The 18896-nt window shown below is 30.7% G+C and overlaps 1 protein-coding gene across 1 annotated transcript; it reads right to left on the bottom strand.

Annotated features, from left to right (window-relative positions):
• Positions 1-4279: 4279 nt before the first annotated feature.
• Positions 4280-14557, bottom strand: LOC139511841 (outer dynein arm-docking complex subunit 4-like). Its single transcript, XM_071298954.1, has 12 exons — positions 14362-14557; positions 13346-13477; positions 12663-12816; positions 11858-11919; positions 11158-11329; positions 10126-10335; positions 7714-7921; positions 6997-7083; positions 6310-6506; positions 5847-5915; positions 5290-5511; positions 4280-5010 (listed from the first exon to the last, which is right to left on the bottom strand). The coding sequence occupies exons 1-12, from the start codon at positions 14473-14475 to the stop codon at positions 4826-4828; spliced, it is 1812 nt and encodes a 603-aa protein (XP_071155055.1). The 5' UTR covers positions 14476-14557; the 3' UTR covers positions 4280-4825.
• Between the last annotated feature and the right edge of the window lie 4339 nt (positions 14558-18896).

Consider the following 18896-nt stretch of genomic DNA (forward strand, 5'->3'; position numbering starts at 1 on the left):
ACCAAATGAAGTTGACTTATAATGTTTTTAGTATCTAAAAGCGAACCTTACCGACACGAAACAAAAATCAACCAATTAAAACAGAAAAAGTCCCGGTCAGATAAAAATCCCAGATAGACATGTTAACCTTGCAATCATTCAATACACCAAATATATTTGACACATAATAGAATATGAGAATCAAACTCAATTAAGAAATCATATAAGATTGACCAATGTACCATGAACATGAGGTCATTACAAGGTCAATTGATACTTGCCACTGGGACAGGCATGTACACCTAACAATCATTATTAGACCAAATATAGTTGACCGATTTGTATTTGAGAAACAAACTAAAACCAGATGCTCCGCAGGGCGCAGCTTTATACGACCGCAGAGGTTTAACCCTGAACGGTTGGGGCAAGTATGGACACAACATTCAAGCTGGATACAGCTCTAAATTTGGTTTGTGATTAAATAGTTGACACAGCATAGGTTTCTGACACAGAATGAATGTGATCCTAATGAACTTAAATTTTTTTTTTGCCTTTGAGCAATTCACTATGCTGTTGAATATTAATCCTCTCAAAAAAATGTTTAAAGAAATTTTCTTTTTATTTATGAAATCTGAAATGAGAAAAATGTACCCCCCCCCCCATTTTTTTCACATCCCCCTTTCCCTTTTTCCAAAACTGATCTCAATTCAAATTTCTAATGGTGTTTGCAACAATAACTACTCATTTAAATACATCATAAAATATTAAAATGTAACAAAAGGTACTTGTTATCACTGAATGATAAAGATTGTTTTAATTTATCAGTCGGTAGTAAAAGTGAATATACATTGTATATTGTATAAAACAATGATTTAAGTTGACTCAACTACTATTCTGGACAAAGAAAGATAACTCCAATCGATTGAAAATGTCTTGCTATTGCACAATATTGTGCAATTAGATATTTCTGGCTAGTGCGCAATACTGTGCAATTGATTTCTTGCTATTGCACAATACTGAGCAATTGAACATTTCTTGCTATTGCACAAAACTGTGCAATTGAAGATTTCTTGCTATTGGTGAATACTGTGCAATTGAAAATTTCTTGCTATTGCACAATACTTAATATAATAATTTTGGATCCTGATTTGAACCAACTTGAAAACTGGGCCCATAAACAAAAATCTAAGTACATGTTTAGATTCAGCATATCAAAAAAGCCCAAGAATTCAATTTTTGTTAAAATCAAATTTAGTTTAATTTTGGACCCTTTGGACTTTAATGTAGACCAATTTGAAAACGGGACCAAAAATTAAGAATCTACATACACAGTTAGATTTGGCATATCAAAGAACCCCAATTATTCAATTTTTGATGAAATCAAACAAAGTTTAATTTTGTACCCCGATTTGGACCAACTTGAAAACTGGGCCAATAATCAAAAATCTAAGTACATTTTTAGATTCAACATATTAAAGAACCCCAAGGATTCAATTTTTGTTAAAATCAAACTAAGTTTAATTTTGGACCCTTTGGACCTTAATGTAGACCAATTTGAAAACAGGACCAAAAATTAAGAATCTACATACACAGTTAGATTTAGCATATCAAAGAACCCCAATTATTCAATTTTTGATGAAATCAAACAAAGTTCAATTTTGGACCCTTTGGGCCCCTTATTCCTAAACTGTTGGGACCAAAACTCCCAAAATCAAACACAACCTTCCTTTTATGGTCATAAACCTTGTGTTTAAATTTCATAGATTTCCATTTACTTATACTTAAGTTATGGTGCGAAAACCAAGAATAATGCTTATTTGGGCCCCTTTTTGGCCCTTAATTCCTAAACTGTTGGGACCTCAACTCCCAAAATCAATCCCAACCTTCCTTTTGTAATCATAAACCTTGTGTTTAAATTTCACTGATTTCTATTCACTTAAACTAAAGTTATAGTGCGAAAACCAAGAAAATGCTTATTTGGGCCCTTTTTGGCCCCTAATTCCTAAAATGTTGGGACCAAAACTCCCAAAATCAATCCCAACTTTCCTTTTGTGGTCATAAACCTTGTGTCAAAGTTTCATTGATTTCTATTCACTTTTACTAAAGTTAGAGTGCGAAAACTAAAAGTATTCGGACGATGACGACGACGCCAACGTGATAGCAATATACGACGAAAAATTAAAATTTTTGCGGTCCTATAAAACCCAACTTAAAACTGATCACCAACCCATGAAATGAGGTCAAGATCAGGTTAACAATGTCTGAGCCACACTACGACCTTGCAAGAATCCTTTAAGCCTAATATAAATATCCTGCTACTCATATGAATAAAGCTTTAGTTTTTAAGCAATTGGTGAACCTTGTTGAAAATTAGGTCAAAGAATGGACATATAACAAGCAGGAATTTATTATATCCTAGTCTTCTGTCCCGTGAAAAATAAAGATTAATACACATAGTGTATGCTGTCACCAAATCATATTTTAATCCCTATGTCTTGCATTTTTAGACTTTTGTTGCAGGGGAGATAAAATAAAACCCTTTAGTGAGACAATGCTATTCTTACTAATATTGTGAACTTCCTTTAATGCAGTATAGTTTCTTATTCATTTATGTGTTTTTACTACCTATAATATTATTTTAAAGTCAAATGCTTTTTCTGTGTTGGTTTTTATTAGGTCTTTCCACTTTTCTGTGGAAAGACCTATTGTTTTTCTTCTGATTATTTTTTTTTTCTTCCGCCTAATTTAAATTCATATCTATACATCATAAAGTCTTATGAACTGACATTTTAGACTGATTTTTAATATTTTAATATCAAAATAGATATTAACTGGTGGAAAGACCTTCAATTGTTCTCTGAACAATTGGTTTTTAATTGATATTCTAATTGTTTTAACAAATTACTAACTGTAATTAAAAAGGGGTAAGGTTGAGATAACCAACAACTATTTCAACCCAAAATGTTCATGTGCCAGGCCCATTTCAGGAACCTTATGTTAGAACTTTGTAACTTCATATCTTCTTACTTTCTACTTGTAGATGGTGCACTCGACTCCAGTCTTAATTTACAATAGCCAGGATTGACAGCTTTCCTATGAAAAGTCATTGGTTTTAGACTTTAAACAAGAATGTGTCCCAAGTACATGGATGCCCCACTCTCATTATCATTTTCTATGTTCAGTGGACCGTGAAATTGGGGTAAAAGCTCTAATTTGGCATTGAAATTAGAAAGATCATAACATAGGAACATGTGTACTAAGTTTGAAGTTGATTGGACTACAACTTCATTAAAACTACCTTGGCCAAAAACTTTAAACTAAAGCGTGACAGACAGACAAACGAACGCACAGACCAGAAAACATAATGCTCCTCTACTATCGTAAGTGATGTATAAAAAAAATCAGCAATCAATCTACATGCAGAATTGGGTTTAAAGGGCAGATCATTATAGTTTTTTTTCTGTATAATTTAATCACAACTGTAAACTCCTGTCTATTGTTGTAGCATGTATGTTGTCTTGTTAATGTTTTTTGTTAATTTTTGTTGTGGATTTGCTGTAACATTGAGGTATACCAAACATCAACTTTTATACATCCTCACAAAAACATATAATTAGTCACTAGGTATAAAGAACTTAACTTGAGCATTTAGCTTAATTAAGTCAATGAAGCATGAAATAAGGACGGAGGGATAAGTACACGGAATAATTTTGGCACCAAGTTATATGATTGCAGTACAATAAGTTTTTGAGAACTGATCTGAGATATAAAAGATAATCCAAGTAAAATGAAGCATTTAATAAGGCTCCATGTTTGCAGTTTTATTTATGGGTCACTTTGGTATCTTATTACTGGAATCTGATGCAAAAAGAGGCAGCTAAGTCAATGAAGGATGAAATTTAGGTCAGGATATCATACATGATTCTTACTGTAAATGTTATTGCAAGAGGCAACAAAATAGGTGAAACCAATCTGAATTTATTAGAGGAGAGTCAAGTAAACTAATAGAAGTTGTGTTACTTTCAAGTCTATAAGTAGAATATAACTATCAAAACTCAAAAAGTTTTTTTTTAAATTTTTTATTGTTCAACAAGCCAAAAATAATACGTAACAATCTTGTATAAAGAGTATTTTGTGGCAAGAAATAGAATGTATTTGTAAATAAATAAATAAAATATAAAAAAATATCATAGAATCATAAGTTTACCCTGAATAAACATCACAAAATAATACTTATTATAAAACTGTTCAATTGTACAGGCATACTAACTCAAATTATTGGCAGATAATTTAAAAAAAATATTTTACTGCCTTCTGTAGGTGTGTTCTACACAAATTATAACTGAACACCTACTACAATTGTAGGTATTTTAGGTAGAACATCAATGTTCAAATAGGAACAAAGTCATTTATTTTTTTACACAAATATAATACTGATAAATTAAGAAATGTCGAAAAGATCATGCTTTAAACAGTAAGGCTTTCTTTTTTAAGTCTTTTAATAGCTTATAAGAATGGCATGTACGTAAAAAAAAAGTTATACAATTGTTTTACTCAACTAGAGAAGTACAGATCTGCGTTCTATTTTCCATCCCTATTTATGTTCACTCCAACTTTTTTATCTCCTTTATTTTACCTCTCATTGCTTTCAAAAAAGAATAACTTCACACCCAATTAAAAAAAAATACTGGTTTATAAAAAGTTCTCTTAAACTTAATTTTACTTTACTTTATATATTTCTTAGCTTCTGTCAACAAAATTAACAATTTTACCCCCTAAATTCTTCAAATTTAAAAATATAATGCCATTAAAAAAGTACAAAATTATTCATTTGTTCTATTTAGTTTTATGTCTCTCCTTCTTGTGATTCTCTATCTTTTTCATCTTTGGTTTCCTCCTTATTTTCCGGTTCTTCTGTCTTACTTTCATTCTTTTCATCTGTTGTTTCATTTAAAGACTCTTGTTTATGACTATCACTGTCTTTACTTCTAGGTGTAACAGGCTTTTCTTCGTCTTTTTTCTCGGATTGTACTAAATATATATATATATACAATTCATAAAAACATATAAAAGAAAATTTCATGGTTTAGCTTTTGATAATGTTCACATTTTTTTTTTTTTATCAAAATTAAGATATTTTCTATTCAATTGTGACAAACTGAACCAAAGTCATTTTTAAGATAATTCTGTGATAAAAAAAAAAAGGCTAACTACATCTAATCTATATACCTATAAAATTAATCATCAATTGAGGCATCTTCAAAATAAAAAGTGTCTGTCAAAACTAAATTTTCATCATCCTTATATTACCTTCTTCTGCTTCTTTGTTGGTTTCTTTAGCATTGTTTGTTTCGTTATCTTCTTTTTCTTCCTCCGCTCTCTGTGATGATACAGCAGTCTGTATTTCTCGCTCTCCTTCTTCATCAATCTTTACTCGTTCTTTCTTTGCACTAGTAGATGTATTTCCCTTTGCTATCTTTTTATTTACATCATCCATAGCTTTCTTGATGGCCGACTGTGCTGATGTGTCACCTGTAATTTGTTTAACAAGAAATAAAATGGCCATTCTATGTCAAATATTAAGGATTATTTCCCATCTATATGTACAAAGTTGAATAGAAAATATGCTTGGTTAGTCTGTACAACTTCACTCTATTGGTCACAAAAAGTAACATGGTTTCTATAACGTGTTCATTATAATAGATGTTGCATGTTTCAGTATCTTTCAAATAACTTCTTTAGCATTTGATATTGTACAATGAAAAGCTGAAGAGATTTTTTAAAAGCACAAATAGCATCGTCTTTACCTCTACTTCCAAAGATAAATTCAAAAATTGAAATATGTTCTCACAAATGTAACAACTTACCTTGTGATTTTGCTAGTTCAAGTGATGTATCGAATGATGTTAATGCTGCACTCAAGTCACCAAGTTTTACTGAAAATAAAAATAGATATGAATAAAATTAGATTTTACAAATGACAAAATGATGAGTTAAATGGCAAACCAAGTATGTAGTAACCCTACTTTTAATATTCACTATATGGTTTGCTGGAATTGATTGTTGGCACTTTTAGTGCACATTTTTTACAGACAGTCTATTGAGTGTGTTAAATCATATTGTCTCCATTTATTTTTTACTTAGCCTAATACAAAAAAAAGGATGCATTTCTTGATTAAATTCCATTTTTTGAGGATATTAGGAGCCAATATTGACCTTGGCTTATGGCCTCTATAAATACTGATATCATAGATACATGGAATGGTATTGACATCATAAACCTATAGATGATATTCATCCCTATTGCAAGCAATAAGCTATAATCTTTACCCTCTGATTGTGCCACCAATACCGATGCCTGAAGCTGCCACATTTGATCCTCTGCCTCTTCAGCTGCCACCTTTGACTTTTCTCCATTCTCCTTAGCAGTTTCAAATTGACCAATTTCTAGATAACAACGACCTATTTCATGATATAACCAAGTGCTCTCTAATGCAGATTTAGACATCGGTAATTTCTTTTCCCACCTAAAATATGAACAGCATAATAATTATCACATGACATATTGATTTATTTTGTTTGTTTGTCAACAAATAATTCATCAACAGTGAAATAAAATTATGTAATAAACAGTTTTGTGATACATGCTCCGTATCATAGTTTTCAAGTATGTGATTCTAACTGAAAACTCTTATAAGTAGATGAAGTAGGTTAATTTTACAAACAACTTTTAATATGCAATACCAAATTTAATTTGACTGATGCATTCAACACATAAGCTAGGTCATATAGAATTCAATCTTTTGCAAGTTCTTGTGTACATGCATAAGAAATTGGTTGATTCTGGATTTCAAATTTGAAATAAAAGATGAATTTGGGTCTGATTTGGATGGTTCTTATAACAACTCAATTTTTAAACTATTACAGACTTTAAATAGAATTTTCTCTACAAGAAATAGGTTAACAGATGATATGATATTCATTTGGATAAGGTCGATTTTTATTTTCAAAACTTACACTTGCACTGCTTTTTCAAAGTTTCCATGTCTGGCATGTACACGACCTAAATTATCTAAGCCTCTCGATACAGCTTCTTCCATATCACTGCAATAAATAAATACATAAAAATTTAAAAAAAAGTATTAATATTTTTATGAACATTTATAAAACTAGCTTTCTTTGCATAATTAACATAGAAATTTCACAAACAAGGGAAGTAACTTAGAAAATTGCTAATTAGTGAGTGAGAAGGGAAGAATCTTAACATTACAAGTCAATTTTGATCTAACAGAAACTTTGGACTCATTTGAATAAAGATTTACATCTGTCAGAATATTGAAACTTTACAAAAAAAAAAATGTCTGTGTCAAAAATAGCATTTGCGAAAAATTATGCTATTCAATTAAATCATTAACGTCTGTCATAATATTGAACCTTTATAAAAATGTCTGTGTCAAATGACAGTTGCAAAAAAATTAAATCACAATGTCTAAATAATTTGTGAACATTTTAGCAATGCTTTTATCATGAAAAAATTAAAGAAGGTAAACAATATATAGAACCAACACTTAATTGACTAATTTGGAAAAAAAAAATTGAACCATTCTGCATGCCAAAACCTTGAATTATATAAAACAAGACAGAGTACATTTATGTCGAATATATTATCAACGACCTCAAAAATGTGAAAATTGAACCAAAAAGTAAATTATATATAGTGAATATGTCTCTTACTTGTCTTCTCCCATACTGAGGTCAATGTTATGGTGCTCTAGAGATTTATCATACTGTCCCATCTCTAGGTAAGCATTTCCTATACAACTGTTAAGATTAGCTTGGACTTCAATCTTATTTGGCACTTGTTCTGCTGTGAAACTGTTTACAGTATTAAGACATCTCTGTGATCTCCGTAAAGCTTCCTGGTATTCTCCTTCAACTTGAGCTTAAAATGAAATAATTCTATATTAAACACAAAAGTGGCCAAAAGTCCCCAAGAATACATAATTTTTACTTAAATAAATTGATTTGCTGAGCACAGTTGGATATAACAGCAGATGTCCAACCCTGAAAAGTTGGGGCCATAATGGACACAATATTCACACTTGATACAGGTCTGAATTTGGATTGTTACTAAAGTTTTGACACATGAAAAGTTTCTGACCAAGAATAACTGTAGTTAAATAACTTCAAATTGGTTATAATATTTGAATTTATATTCATTTTTTGGCTTTTGTGCAATACACTATGCTGTTGAATATTAACCCAATAAAAAATATATTTCTTTTTATTTCTGAAATCTGAAATGAGAAAAATTCCACCCCCACCCCCCTCCATTTTTTTCACCTTTCCCGTTTCCCATAAAAAAATCTTTCCCTCAAGATATGGTCAGTATCTCAAATAAAATTTCGAATGGAGTTTGCAACCATAATTACCCATTTAAATACATCATAAAAGTTTTAAAATATAAAACGACATACAAAGTCATGGCTATATTTAATATTAATTAATAGTAACTGCTGAAAACAAATTGAAGCTAATCACTTCAAGACGATCATCATTTCTTGATACATAATTTACAAGCAGTGTAAGGGAGGTAATGAAACAGTGTTCTTTAAATTGATTAGGATTACCTCCTTTACACTCCTTTTAAATTGTCTAAATTGTCCTTTAACCAGAAAAACCCTTGTTTTTTCCCTTTTTTGCCCCTATTACTAAATGGTTTTAGCCATAACCCCCCAAAGTAGATCTTAACTATCCCTTTGTAGTATTGAAACTCTAGTATAATTTCAGAGATTTATGCACTTTAACACAAATTAACATTATTGTCTGAAACTACAACAATGCTTATTTGGGCTCCTTTTTTGGCCCCTTATTCCTAAACAGTTAAGATCATAACCCGCAAAATCAATCCCAACCTTCCTTTCAGTTGTTATAAACCTTGTGTTAAAGTTTAATTGAATTCTATTTACTTAACCCTTTCACCTATTGCTGCCCAGACAGAAGCTACTCTGAGACAATGGCTTCCCTGGCTACTATTACTCAAGTGGGAGATCTTCATAATAAATGTCAATAAAAACTTGTTTGTAGTTATTTGTGTATTTATTTCATTCACTAACACCATGTTCACAGTTTTATTCATGTTTTAATAATTTTTTCTTCTTAAAATATTCAAATTTTCGGCATTTTCTAGGTGAAATTCTCAAAATTCTGCTCTTTGACCCCAAATCGTAATTTTTTAACCCAAAACGGCAAAATTTTGAAATTTTTTATGAGGCTGTACAAATTCCTCACACTGAACGATGTCCATTCTAAGTGTTTTGTACTTAAAACGACATTTTATGTCAAAAAAGTATACTAGTTTGGCTTCAATTCTTCCATATTCTTTCAAAAAAAAGTTCCCTCATTTCAAATTCTCGTAAATTCCGTAAATTTCCTCTGATTTTGACACGGTTTTGAACAAACAGAAGCGTCATGTTTACACTTTCATCCGGGTATTCCATCAAAGAAAGATAACTCATGTTTGCACTGTTTTAAGCGGGAAACATAAAAGAGGTATTCCGATCCCGGTAAAACGGGACTCATCGTCAGCTGTCTGAAGCGTGAATCCCGGTAAACCGGGACTCATCGGCGAAAGGGTTAAACTAAAGTTAACTGTTAAAGTTAAAGGTAATCTGGAAACCATCTGTCTATGGACAATGCTGACAAAGACGTGATACTAATATACGACCAAAATATTGTTAATTTTTGCGGTCGTATAAAAATTATAAACAAGAATGTGTCCATAGAACAAGCATGCCCCACTCAGAATATGATTTTCTATGTTCAGTGGACCAAGGTCAAAACTCAAATTTGGCATTAAAATTTGAAAGATCATGCCAAAGGGAACATGTGTACTAAATTTCAAGTTGATTAAAATTCAACTTCATCAAAAACTATACATTGATCAAAAACTTTTACTTGAAGTGGGACAGACGCACGAAAACAGGTTGAAGATACCCAAGGTATTCAAACTGAATTAAAATCATTGGACACTGAAATTCACAGATGAAGCCATCCACAAAAAAAACAATACAAATGGTACCCCACAAATAAAAGTACTATGATTCACAGTATCATCAAACAGAAAATACTTGGCTATAAGTTTACCTATATCAATCTTTTCTAATTCTCTGATGATAAAATCATTAGGTGCAAGTTTTCCTGTGTTAGTATCAGTTCTGTTGCGTTGCTGTGCTCTTTCATGTTTTCTGGCATACATGGGTTTTTGTTGTCTCCAAAAATCTGTTCTGGTATCCAGATAAGACAAACCCTCAGTAACCAGAGTGTTTATCACCTTTCCAACCTCTGACCTTGAATCTGAAAAATATAAATACTTTGACCAAGTTCTTGAAATGACAAAAAAAAAAACAAGTTCAAATCAACTTGCATCTTTTAAGAGATTAAAAAAAATCAACCACTAACTTAAATATTTATTTAAAAAGAAAACATCAAGTTTTTTCACATTGCCAAAAGACAAAGATTTATCTTAATGTTTTTATTTACAAGAGTTACTTCCCATTTATTAATAAGCAGGAATACATTATTACAGATACATTCTGGAGGACAGGGAAGCAATATCATGATACTAGTCTTCTACATGCTTTTATTGCTGTTTACTTTCTTTAATAATGAAACAAATATTTAACTATTTTCAATCAAAAAAGCTATCTTTGTAATTATTTCTTTTATTCTAAGGATTACACAAAGCCAATATTTTTGAGTATTTATTTTGATGCCTGAAATTGTTGCTTAATGCATGACATCAGACTGTATTAATTGGTGCCTAAGAAAATAAAAAAAATATTTTTGAAAAAAAACCTAAATAATTTAACTTACATTAGAAGGGAAACAACTGTATTGTATTTCAAGCTTGGTGTATATAAAGCTTTGGTTTTGCTATCTTATACATGTGTACATCTGTGTATTTAGCACCCCTATGTGTTCTTAGGTTAATTCAATTTTTGCCAGTAAAACACTTTGGAAAATGCCTACACCAAGTCAGGAATAAGACTATTGTTTTCTACTCGTTTTTTTAATGATATAATTTAATGTTTGATTTCGTAAGTTTTATGGATTTAAACTTTTTTTGAATTTATCTTTGAGTTCAATATTTTTGTTAATCCTTTTAAAAAAATGTACCTGTTTCTTTGAGAAGTTTTTCTAAGTATTGTCTGTCACCATACAGTTCTCCTAACAGTTGTTTTATAGTTTTTTCACTTCCGACCGGTTTACTTGGATCATACTGTCTACGTTTGGGCGCTTGTGTAGTTGTCTTCTTATATGTACTGTACTGCTGTTTCTTGGGCTTTTTCTGTAAGATTTATTTGATAGATAAATTTGTTTACATGTTTAATGTATGCATATATTTCAAACAAGTATTGTCGATTGAACAAATATTGGACAGAACCTTTTTTTTTTTATTTCAATTAAATGTAATAAAGCAATCTAAAATCAATTTAGTTCTTCAACTTCAAAAATAAAAAAATACAGATAAGATTAATTCATTTAGCAACATGTAACTCAATTTTGGTAAAACCCAATGAGATAATATTATTTTGATATGCAATAATCACTAGAACTGTAAAAAAAATAACAAAAAATTGGAGAACTTTCTCACATTATCATGATTATTACTCAGATTACATTACAAATTGCCTCCCCTCCTTAAAAAAATCCTAAACAAAAACATTGTAATGTATGTAAAAAGTATTATTATAATCATAGTATTATCAATTGATCCATAAAATGGCTGTTGCTTGCCACAATGTATCTGGGTATTTTTGCTATTTATTTTCTTCTTAAGAATGCATTATCTATTAATAAATATGTACAAAATTACCTCATCTTGTTGAGCAAAAAATGTTAAGTCACCTTCTGTGGTCAGTTTGACCTTTTCTGGAGCTACAAAATCAAGAAAGATTAAATATTATATACTGTTAATTAAAATGTGTGTACATGCATTCATTATTAGTATTGGTGAACAATTATTGCTATTTAAGAAAATGTTGCATACAAAATGAATTAATTCTTTTTTAACTTAAAATTGGAAATTTCATTTTTTTTTAAACCTATAATATATCATATCAATTATTTTTCTAAATTGAAAACATCGCAAATATTTCTTTAGCTTAATACATGTACATATCTTCACACTTTCAGAAGTTGTCTCCAGTTCTAGATATCTGAAATATTTGTCTTTTCTGATCAAGAAGATATTTTAGACTTTTTTCTTCATAAAAGCAAATTTTCATTTATTGTTCATTTGTTATAATAATTATTTACAGAGTGATAATGTTTGTGTATTTTTAGGAGAAGGTGATCCACCAATTTCAGTGCTTAACAAAATACAATTTGTCAAAACCAAGTAATCAAGTTGTAGTGAAATCAGATTTTCTTGTCATTCCTCACAAATTGCTTACTAACTTAGTGGTACAGACAAAAAACTAAATGAGTTTATAGTACATACATTGACATATATGCTACAAACAATGAATAAAAGGAGTATTGCGGAGATGACAATCCAATGACAATCTACTACAACACTCTGAAAAGTATGCATATAAACTTTGGACAAAAATCATGATTTGTAGATAAAGTTCTAAATCTTGTTTCTTCATAGACATTGAATCTTAAATAACACCTACATCCAACAGAATTGTCTATGGCTTCCTGAGCTTTCTGTATTCCAAGTCTGAATTCCTGTAACTCAGGTCGAAGTTTGTGACCTCTGTGGTAAAATACAAGGGACATCTCAAAATCTCCTTGGTAGTATAATGCTTGTGCTTTTTGATATACACCCTACAAATAAGAATTCAATATTATTTATATATTACAGAATTATAATCATGATAATATAAACGGTAAAACATCTACTAACAATATAAACAGATTGTATTTATTAAGTGCAAATTCTAAGGTCTTGTACACTAAAATTACTGAAAAATTAACATGCTATTAAATAATTTGTACTTATTTCAAAATTGGAGCAATATGTTACATTAAATAATGCACACAAACGAGAAGATGAAGGAAACAATTTGAAATCTACTGAATGGCTGTCATTTCTTTTTATTGGAAGCAATAAGTTATATATGTAAGAATTCAAAAACCATTTCATAAATCTAAATTGATTTTTTTTGGGATAAAATTATAGTAACCAAATACAGGGGAAAATTTTTTTTTTTTTTGTGTGCTTTTTTTGTAAATTTTAAAAAATTCTGTCTTTATAGATATTTAACCATGTTAACCATGTGTAGTGAGTTGCCTTCTGCAAATAACTTATCAAAAGTACTGAGAAACTTGATCTTTATCAATATATAACAGGTACCTTGTGAAATGTGTTGTCTTCTGCAAGTGACAATTCTGCATCTTCTAAAGCACTGATTGTGTCCCCAAGTTGTAGATGACATTTTGACCGGCAAACTAAACAATTTTTGTCGTGTGGCAGTAGTTCTAATGCCTGTTAAAAATATGAATCAGCTCAGATTGAAACAATTTTATATATATTACTATATTCCTGTTTAGAGAACCGATCAAATCTTGCTTTTAGCAACAGCTTTTGTGCTGTCAACTGAATTTAATGTTACCACATAAATTTCCACTTTAAGTCTTTAAAAGATTTTCCTTTAGAGTCTTAGACTTCAATACTACATGCATGTACAAAATTGTTATTACTTTGTTTCTAGCAATATGGTTTTGACTTTCAATATTCTGAAAAATCCTTGTCCCCGTGCCCTGGACATGCATGACATGATTATTTCCACCAAACTTCAATGTAGTAGTACGTATTAAATAAATATAGGCAAAACTTTATATCATGTATATACACATGAGAAAAATGTCAGAATATTTGACTAAAGCCTAGTAGTTTGAAAACTTATTGGTGCAGGCTGCTAGTTCCAGAGTCTGAGTTTTAATAAAGACAAAGCCATAGACACTTTTGCCAGTGAAACACTCACTAACCATCACTGTAACATAAAAGTTAAACATTGATAAAATAACTTCAAGATAAAGAATATTTACACATGCTGATATCGATATCATAAACTAAAATATAATAATGTATTTAGATAACATTTAGTCTAATCAGGAAAAAAAACTCTCTGGACTTTTTCTTTGACATGTTGGAAGGGGGAGGGTTGTATAGGATGAATGTGGGTACGTTATTTTATCAAAATTATGATTTTTTTTTACTCAAATTCACTTCTCTAAAACGTACAAATAACTTGTTAACTTTCTAGTCTTTTCAGAAAATGAGGTTAAAAATTAAAAATATGAAAAAGGATCAGGAAAACAAATACAGAAATGCCATTTTTTTTCTCGAACTTTATCTAAAATACCCACTGTAGTGTAGCTTTCAATTGATTTTCTGTATTCCCCTTGTTTAAACAACGAATCCGCTTCAGCCTTGTATATTTCAAAAGTTCCCTTGGGTCCATCTTCATCGCCGTCAAACATCTTGCAGTTTTATTCTTTTTTTCCAGTCCGGTCAAATATTTTACCACACTCAGGCAACTTCCGGTCTATAATTTACCATAGAAACGTCAATGATGCGGAACGTAGCTTCAAACACTCACGTGCAATTTCGCTAACTTATTTACCGCTTTCTTTTTAACGCAGGATGTCTTTTCATAAATTTAGTATATATTGTACAAATTCAACTTTATTTCTTAAATTGAAATTTCAAACATAGCAACGTACCAAAATAAAGAAAACTACAGGGCGGATTAGAAATAACAAAAGAAATTAAGTTCATTAGAAAAAAATAAATCAACGGATTAACGCCGGATTATACCTGGATAGTTATTAATAATATTACAGGCATTTAACTATGACTCGTTATAAGCAAATGTGACATATATATATATATATATACTTTTAACAGACACATTATACTAAAATAATTGTATTATAAAAAATACATGTGTCTGCTTGTAATATTAAAAATAGGATAATATTAATGAGGGGGGGGGGCAAGGGGGGTCCCAATAATAGCAAAACAGCAAATTGATTTGGCTCATAACAGATAACAAGGAATTAAAATGGACAAAAACAGATAACAGTAAATGAAATATTAAAATAATTCGGTCTTATTACGGACCTAATCCTTTGTAATGCATTCCATTTTCTATGACTATGTTTTTAGTATTAATTTATGTATCTAGAATGTGTTTAAATTACTACTCAATATATTACAATATTTTTTATACGCTCGTTTACGGAACGTATTATGGTATACTGTTGTCCGTCTGTTGTCAACATATCGGACATTAACTCAAAAACTCTTTAACCAATGTGCATTAAACTTTGGGAAATTGTTTATATCTATTGACGTGAGCTCCCTTTTTGTTTTCTTTATAAATTTTAGATTTTAAGTTTCTGGGTAATGGGTTTTTATTCAATAAAATTGATGTTTTTTTTTTTTCAGTTTTCTGATAATATCTCAAAAATGTTTTCACAAAGAAAGGAATTTTGGTGAATTGTTTATATCTATTAACATGAGGTCACTTTCAATTTTTATAAATTTTAGATTTTACGTTTCCGAGTTAATTAAAAAGGGGGTATTTCCAGTTTTCAGACATTAACACAAAAATGTTTTCTGCAGTGCTCATGAAACTTTGCTGAAATGTTTATATCTATTGGTATAGGGGGAGGGTTGAGATCTCACAAACATGTTTAACCCCGCCGCATTTTTGCGCCTGTCCCAAGTCAGGAGCCTCTGGCCTTTGTTAGTCTTGTATTATTTTAATTTTAGTTTCTTGTGTACAATTTGGAAATTAGTATGGCGTTCATTATCACTGGACTAGTATATATTTGTTTAGGGGCCAGCTGAAGGACGCCTCCGGGTGCGGGAATTTCTCGCTACATTGAAGACCTGTTGGTGACCCTCTGCTGTTGTTTTTTATTTGGGCGGGTTGTTGTCTCTTTGACACATTCCCCATTTCCATTCTCAATTTTATTGTAAACTCCCTTTCGAGTTTTATTAATTTTAGATTTTATGTTATTGAGTTAAGGGATTTTATTCATTAGAAAAAGGTGGTATTTTCTAGTTTTCAAAAATAACTCAAAAATGCTTTCAGCAGTTCTTATGAAACGCTGGTGTATTGTTTATATATATTGACTGAAGCTCCCTTTGTTGCTTATACAAAAAATGACCTAAAAGAGTTTGAATATTCTGACTTTTCCTAAATGACCATTTAATGAGGTGTGTGAATTTTTCTTAATAAGACTATGAGGCACAGTGGTATATAGGGTAGCAAAATCAAAAGCACCAATTATAAGCAGACAATTTATCAAGTACTTCGAACGAATTTTGACACTCCAAAAGCAATTTATTCCACTATTTTCAAAGGCCTTATTTGAACAATTTTTTATCAGCTGAGGTTTTTGATTGTACCAAGTGTACTAGTAAGTAGAATACATAGTTTAGTAGGGAAACAATGGCTTGAAACGAAAGAAATCTTTGTTAGTAATGAGTTATGTGCAGCTTCGGACCCAAGTACATGGCTGGAACTTTCATTGTACAATGCATTTGGTTCTGCTTTGAAAAGAATCACAGAGCTGAGTCTATGTACCATATTATAAAAAAGGTTAACTGGTTGTTATGACCTAGTCCTTAATTGAGATCCTTGTCAGATATTCCTCGCCATATGTTTTCCTTTTTGTCATATTAAGAATTATGTTCGTACGGGAAACAAGGAACATTATTCTCATACAAAAAATTAAGATAATTCTAAATACACATTCATAAAAAATGGAATTTATTGCAAAGGATAATCATAAGATATACTTGAATTGTCCTGGACCTCACTTCTGTGATGGGTAAATGTTAATGGAATCCTTCTCTGAATACGGGACAAACATATTAGTAGTGGTAGACCCCAATGTCCAATGATCTTCAATTTATACCGAATATTGACTGTCAAAAAAAAAATGCTAACATTCCAATTTTCAATAACAGTTAACAGCAAATACATTATCACAATAACAGATAACAAAAAAACTAATAGCCCAATAACAGCTAACAAAGAATAAGACAATAACAGCTAACAGCAAATATATTTTCAAAATAACAGATAACAAAGAATTAAATTGCCCCATAACAGCATAACAGTTAAACCCCTTGCCCCCCCTCATTAATATGACTGCCATGATACATTGTTCAAAATACTGGTATGGGCGTCAAAGAAGAAAGGGACTTTGATCGATCCTTTTGTCCGTATCATGATAAATTTCAGTCAGTGATATTTGAAATGTATTGTGTGAGTGTCATTTTTTTTCATAGCAAACACAATTATTTTGATCTGAATCAATAGTTTAAGATTCTTCAAGTATGATCTTAAAATATTAAAATCACCAAAATCATATATAATTTTGTTTTCTAGCAACCACTCTTATAAAGCTTCAAATCGTTACCTATTTCATCGTCCCACTTCTAGTACTCGATCAGTACATAGTGAGTGCTAATACAGGAGGAAAGGGGAAAGGTTAATACACTTGTAGGCCGCTAATTTTCAGTTCTAGCAAGACAGAAAATGACGTCCTTGGTACAGGACGATATAAATTCGCGGCCAAAAGGCACGTGGATGAAGTAAAATATAGCTTATTTATACTTATTTGACTTCTTGTTAAATAAATAAATTCTTTAAATATTTATATAAAGAAAAATTTCAAAAGTCAAACACTTCTGGAACGCTCAAAGCCATAGATATTTAAATGCATAAGTGATCTTAACGTACGTATGTCTTGCTCAGTCAACGTATTACCCGCGAAATTTAAAAAACACTTTATATTATATAATATATGTCTCTGGTTTTATTTTGGCAATGGCATTTAAGAGTATTTAAATTTCGCGGGTAATACGTTGACTGAGTAAGATACGGATCGATAACGGTATCTGAATTTGGATATTTTCTAAAAAACAATTGGCGTTGATTGTTTCAAAGAAAAATTTAGGAAGTAAGTACAAAACACTACGACGTTGCGCACGGTATTGGTGCCACTTTGGAAATATGGGTTAGAAGGCGGGTTATTCAAATTCAGGCTCTTATACTATACAACAAATATCCATGTTATGCATATCATTCGAAAGGAAAAAAGCCATAGAAATCAATAAAATAGATGATTTTGTGCTTTGTCTATTTTTTAATGAAAAACTTTGCTCATTTGGATGCCTATAACGTCATTTCAAGGGTGTCCCGCTGTTACAATTTTGTTTTATGTGCGTCTTTGAAATTCAAGTGGGGATTCATTAGTGAGTAGAATGGTTTAAAATTTTACAACTGTATTGTATACATTTAACGTTAAATGAATTAATAGAAGTTTTTAACGATAAGAGAAGGAAGATCGTCAGAAGAGTTGAAATAAAAAAGAGAGAAAATGTCCCATGTAGCTGCTCAACCCGTAAAAAAACTTCCTGTCTTTACTTTCATAAGATATAACGGACGAAAATGGATTTTAATAATATTAGAAAAATTATACATGTCCCAAAGAAGCTATCTGAAGTCATCATTATATAAGTGCGGTCTTTTTTTTAAAACATCGTCATTTTTCCCGTGTCCAATAAAATGTCCCGATGGACAAAATAACACAAAGAATAATTGAGAGGCTTTTTATCAAACGAAATTCTACTACATCTCAAATTTTTAACACCTGTTAACTGATATGAATGGAAAATACATTTAATTTCCTTTAAAATGATATGATATGTACATTTGTTTGAGTTGCTGGTAGAAAATTCCAAACGATCCAAGATGTCCAATGACATGTCCCCGTAACCGTAATTTGACGTTCGCGTTATAATAACGTTATTGAACTGTATACGACTTTTCTTGCATATTTGGCATAACATAATTTCATGAAATGGTCTGATCTATATA

Source organism: Mytilus edulis, chromosome 2, assembly GCF_963676685.1.
Source record: "Mytilus edulis chromosome 2, xbMytEdul2.2, whole genome shotgun sequence".
In the NCBI taxonomy this organism is placed as follows: domain Eukaryota; kingdom Metazoa; phylum Mollusca; class Bivalvia; order Mytilida; family Mytilidae; genus Mytilus; species Mytilus edulis.

What these genes read in the sequence shown, in the direction of transcription:
- LOC139511841 (XM_071298954.1), bottom strand. Translation starts at nt 14,475, where the DNA reads ATGTTTGACGGCGATGAAGATGGACCCAAGGGAACTTTTGAAATATAC. An exon ending in CAATTGAAAGCTACACTACA is followed by an intron (nt 13,478 to 14,361) that starts GTGGGTATTTTA and finishes TATTTTTAACAG; the next exon opens with GCATTAGAACTACTGCCACA. An exon ending in ATTAGAAAAGATTGATATAG is followed by an intron (nt 7,922 to 10,125) that starts GTAAACTTATAG and finishes TTTCATTTTAAG; the next exon opens with CTCAAGTTGAAGGAGAATAC.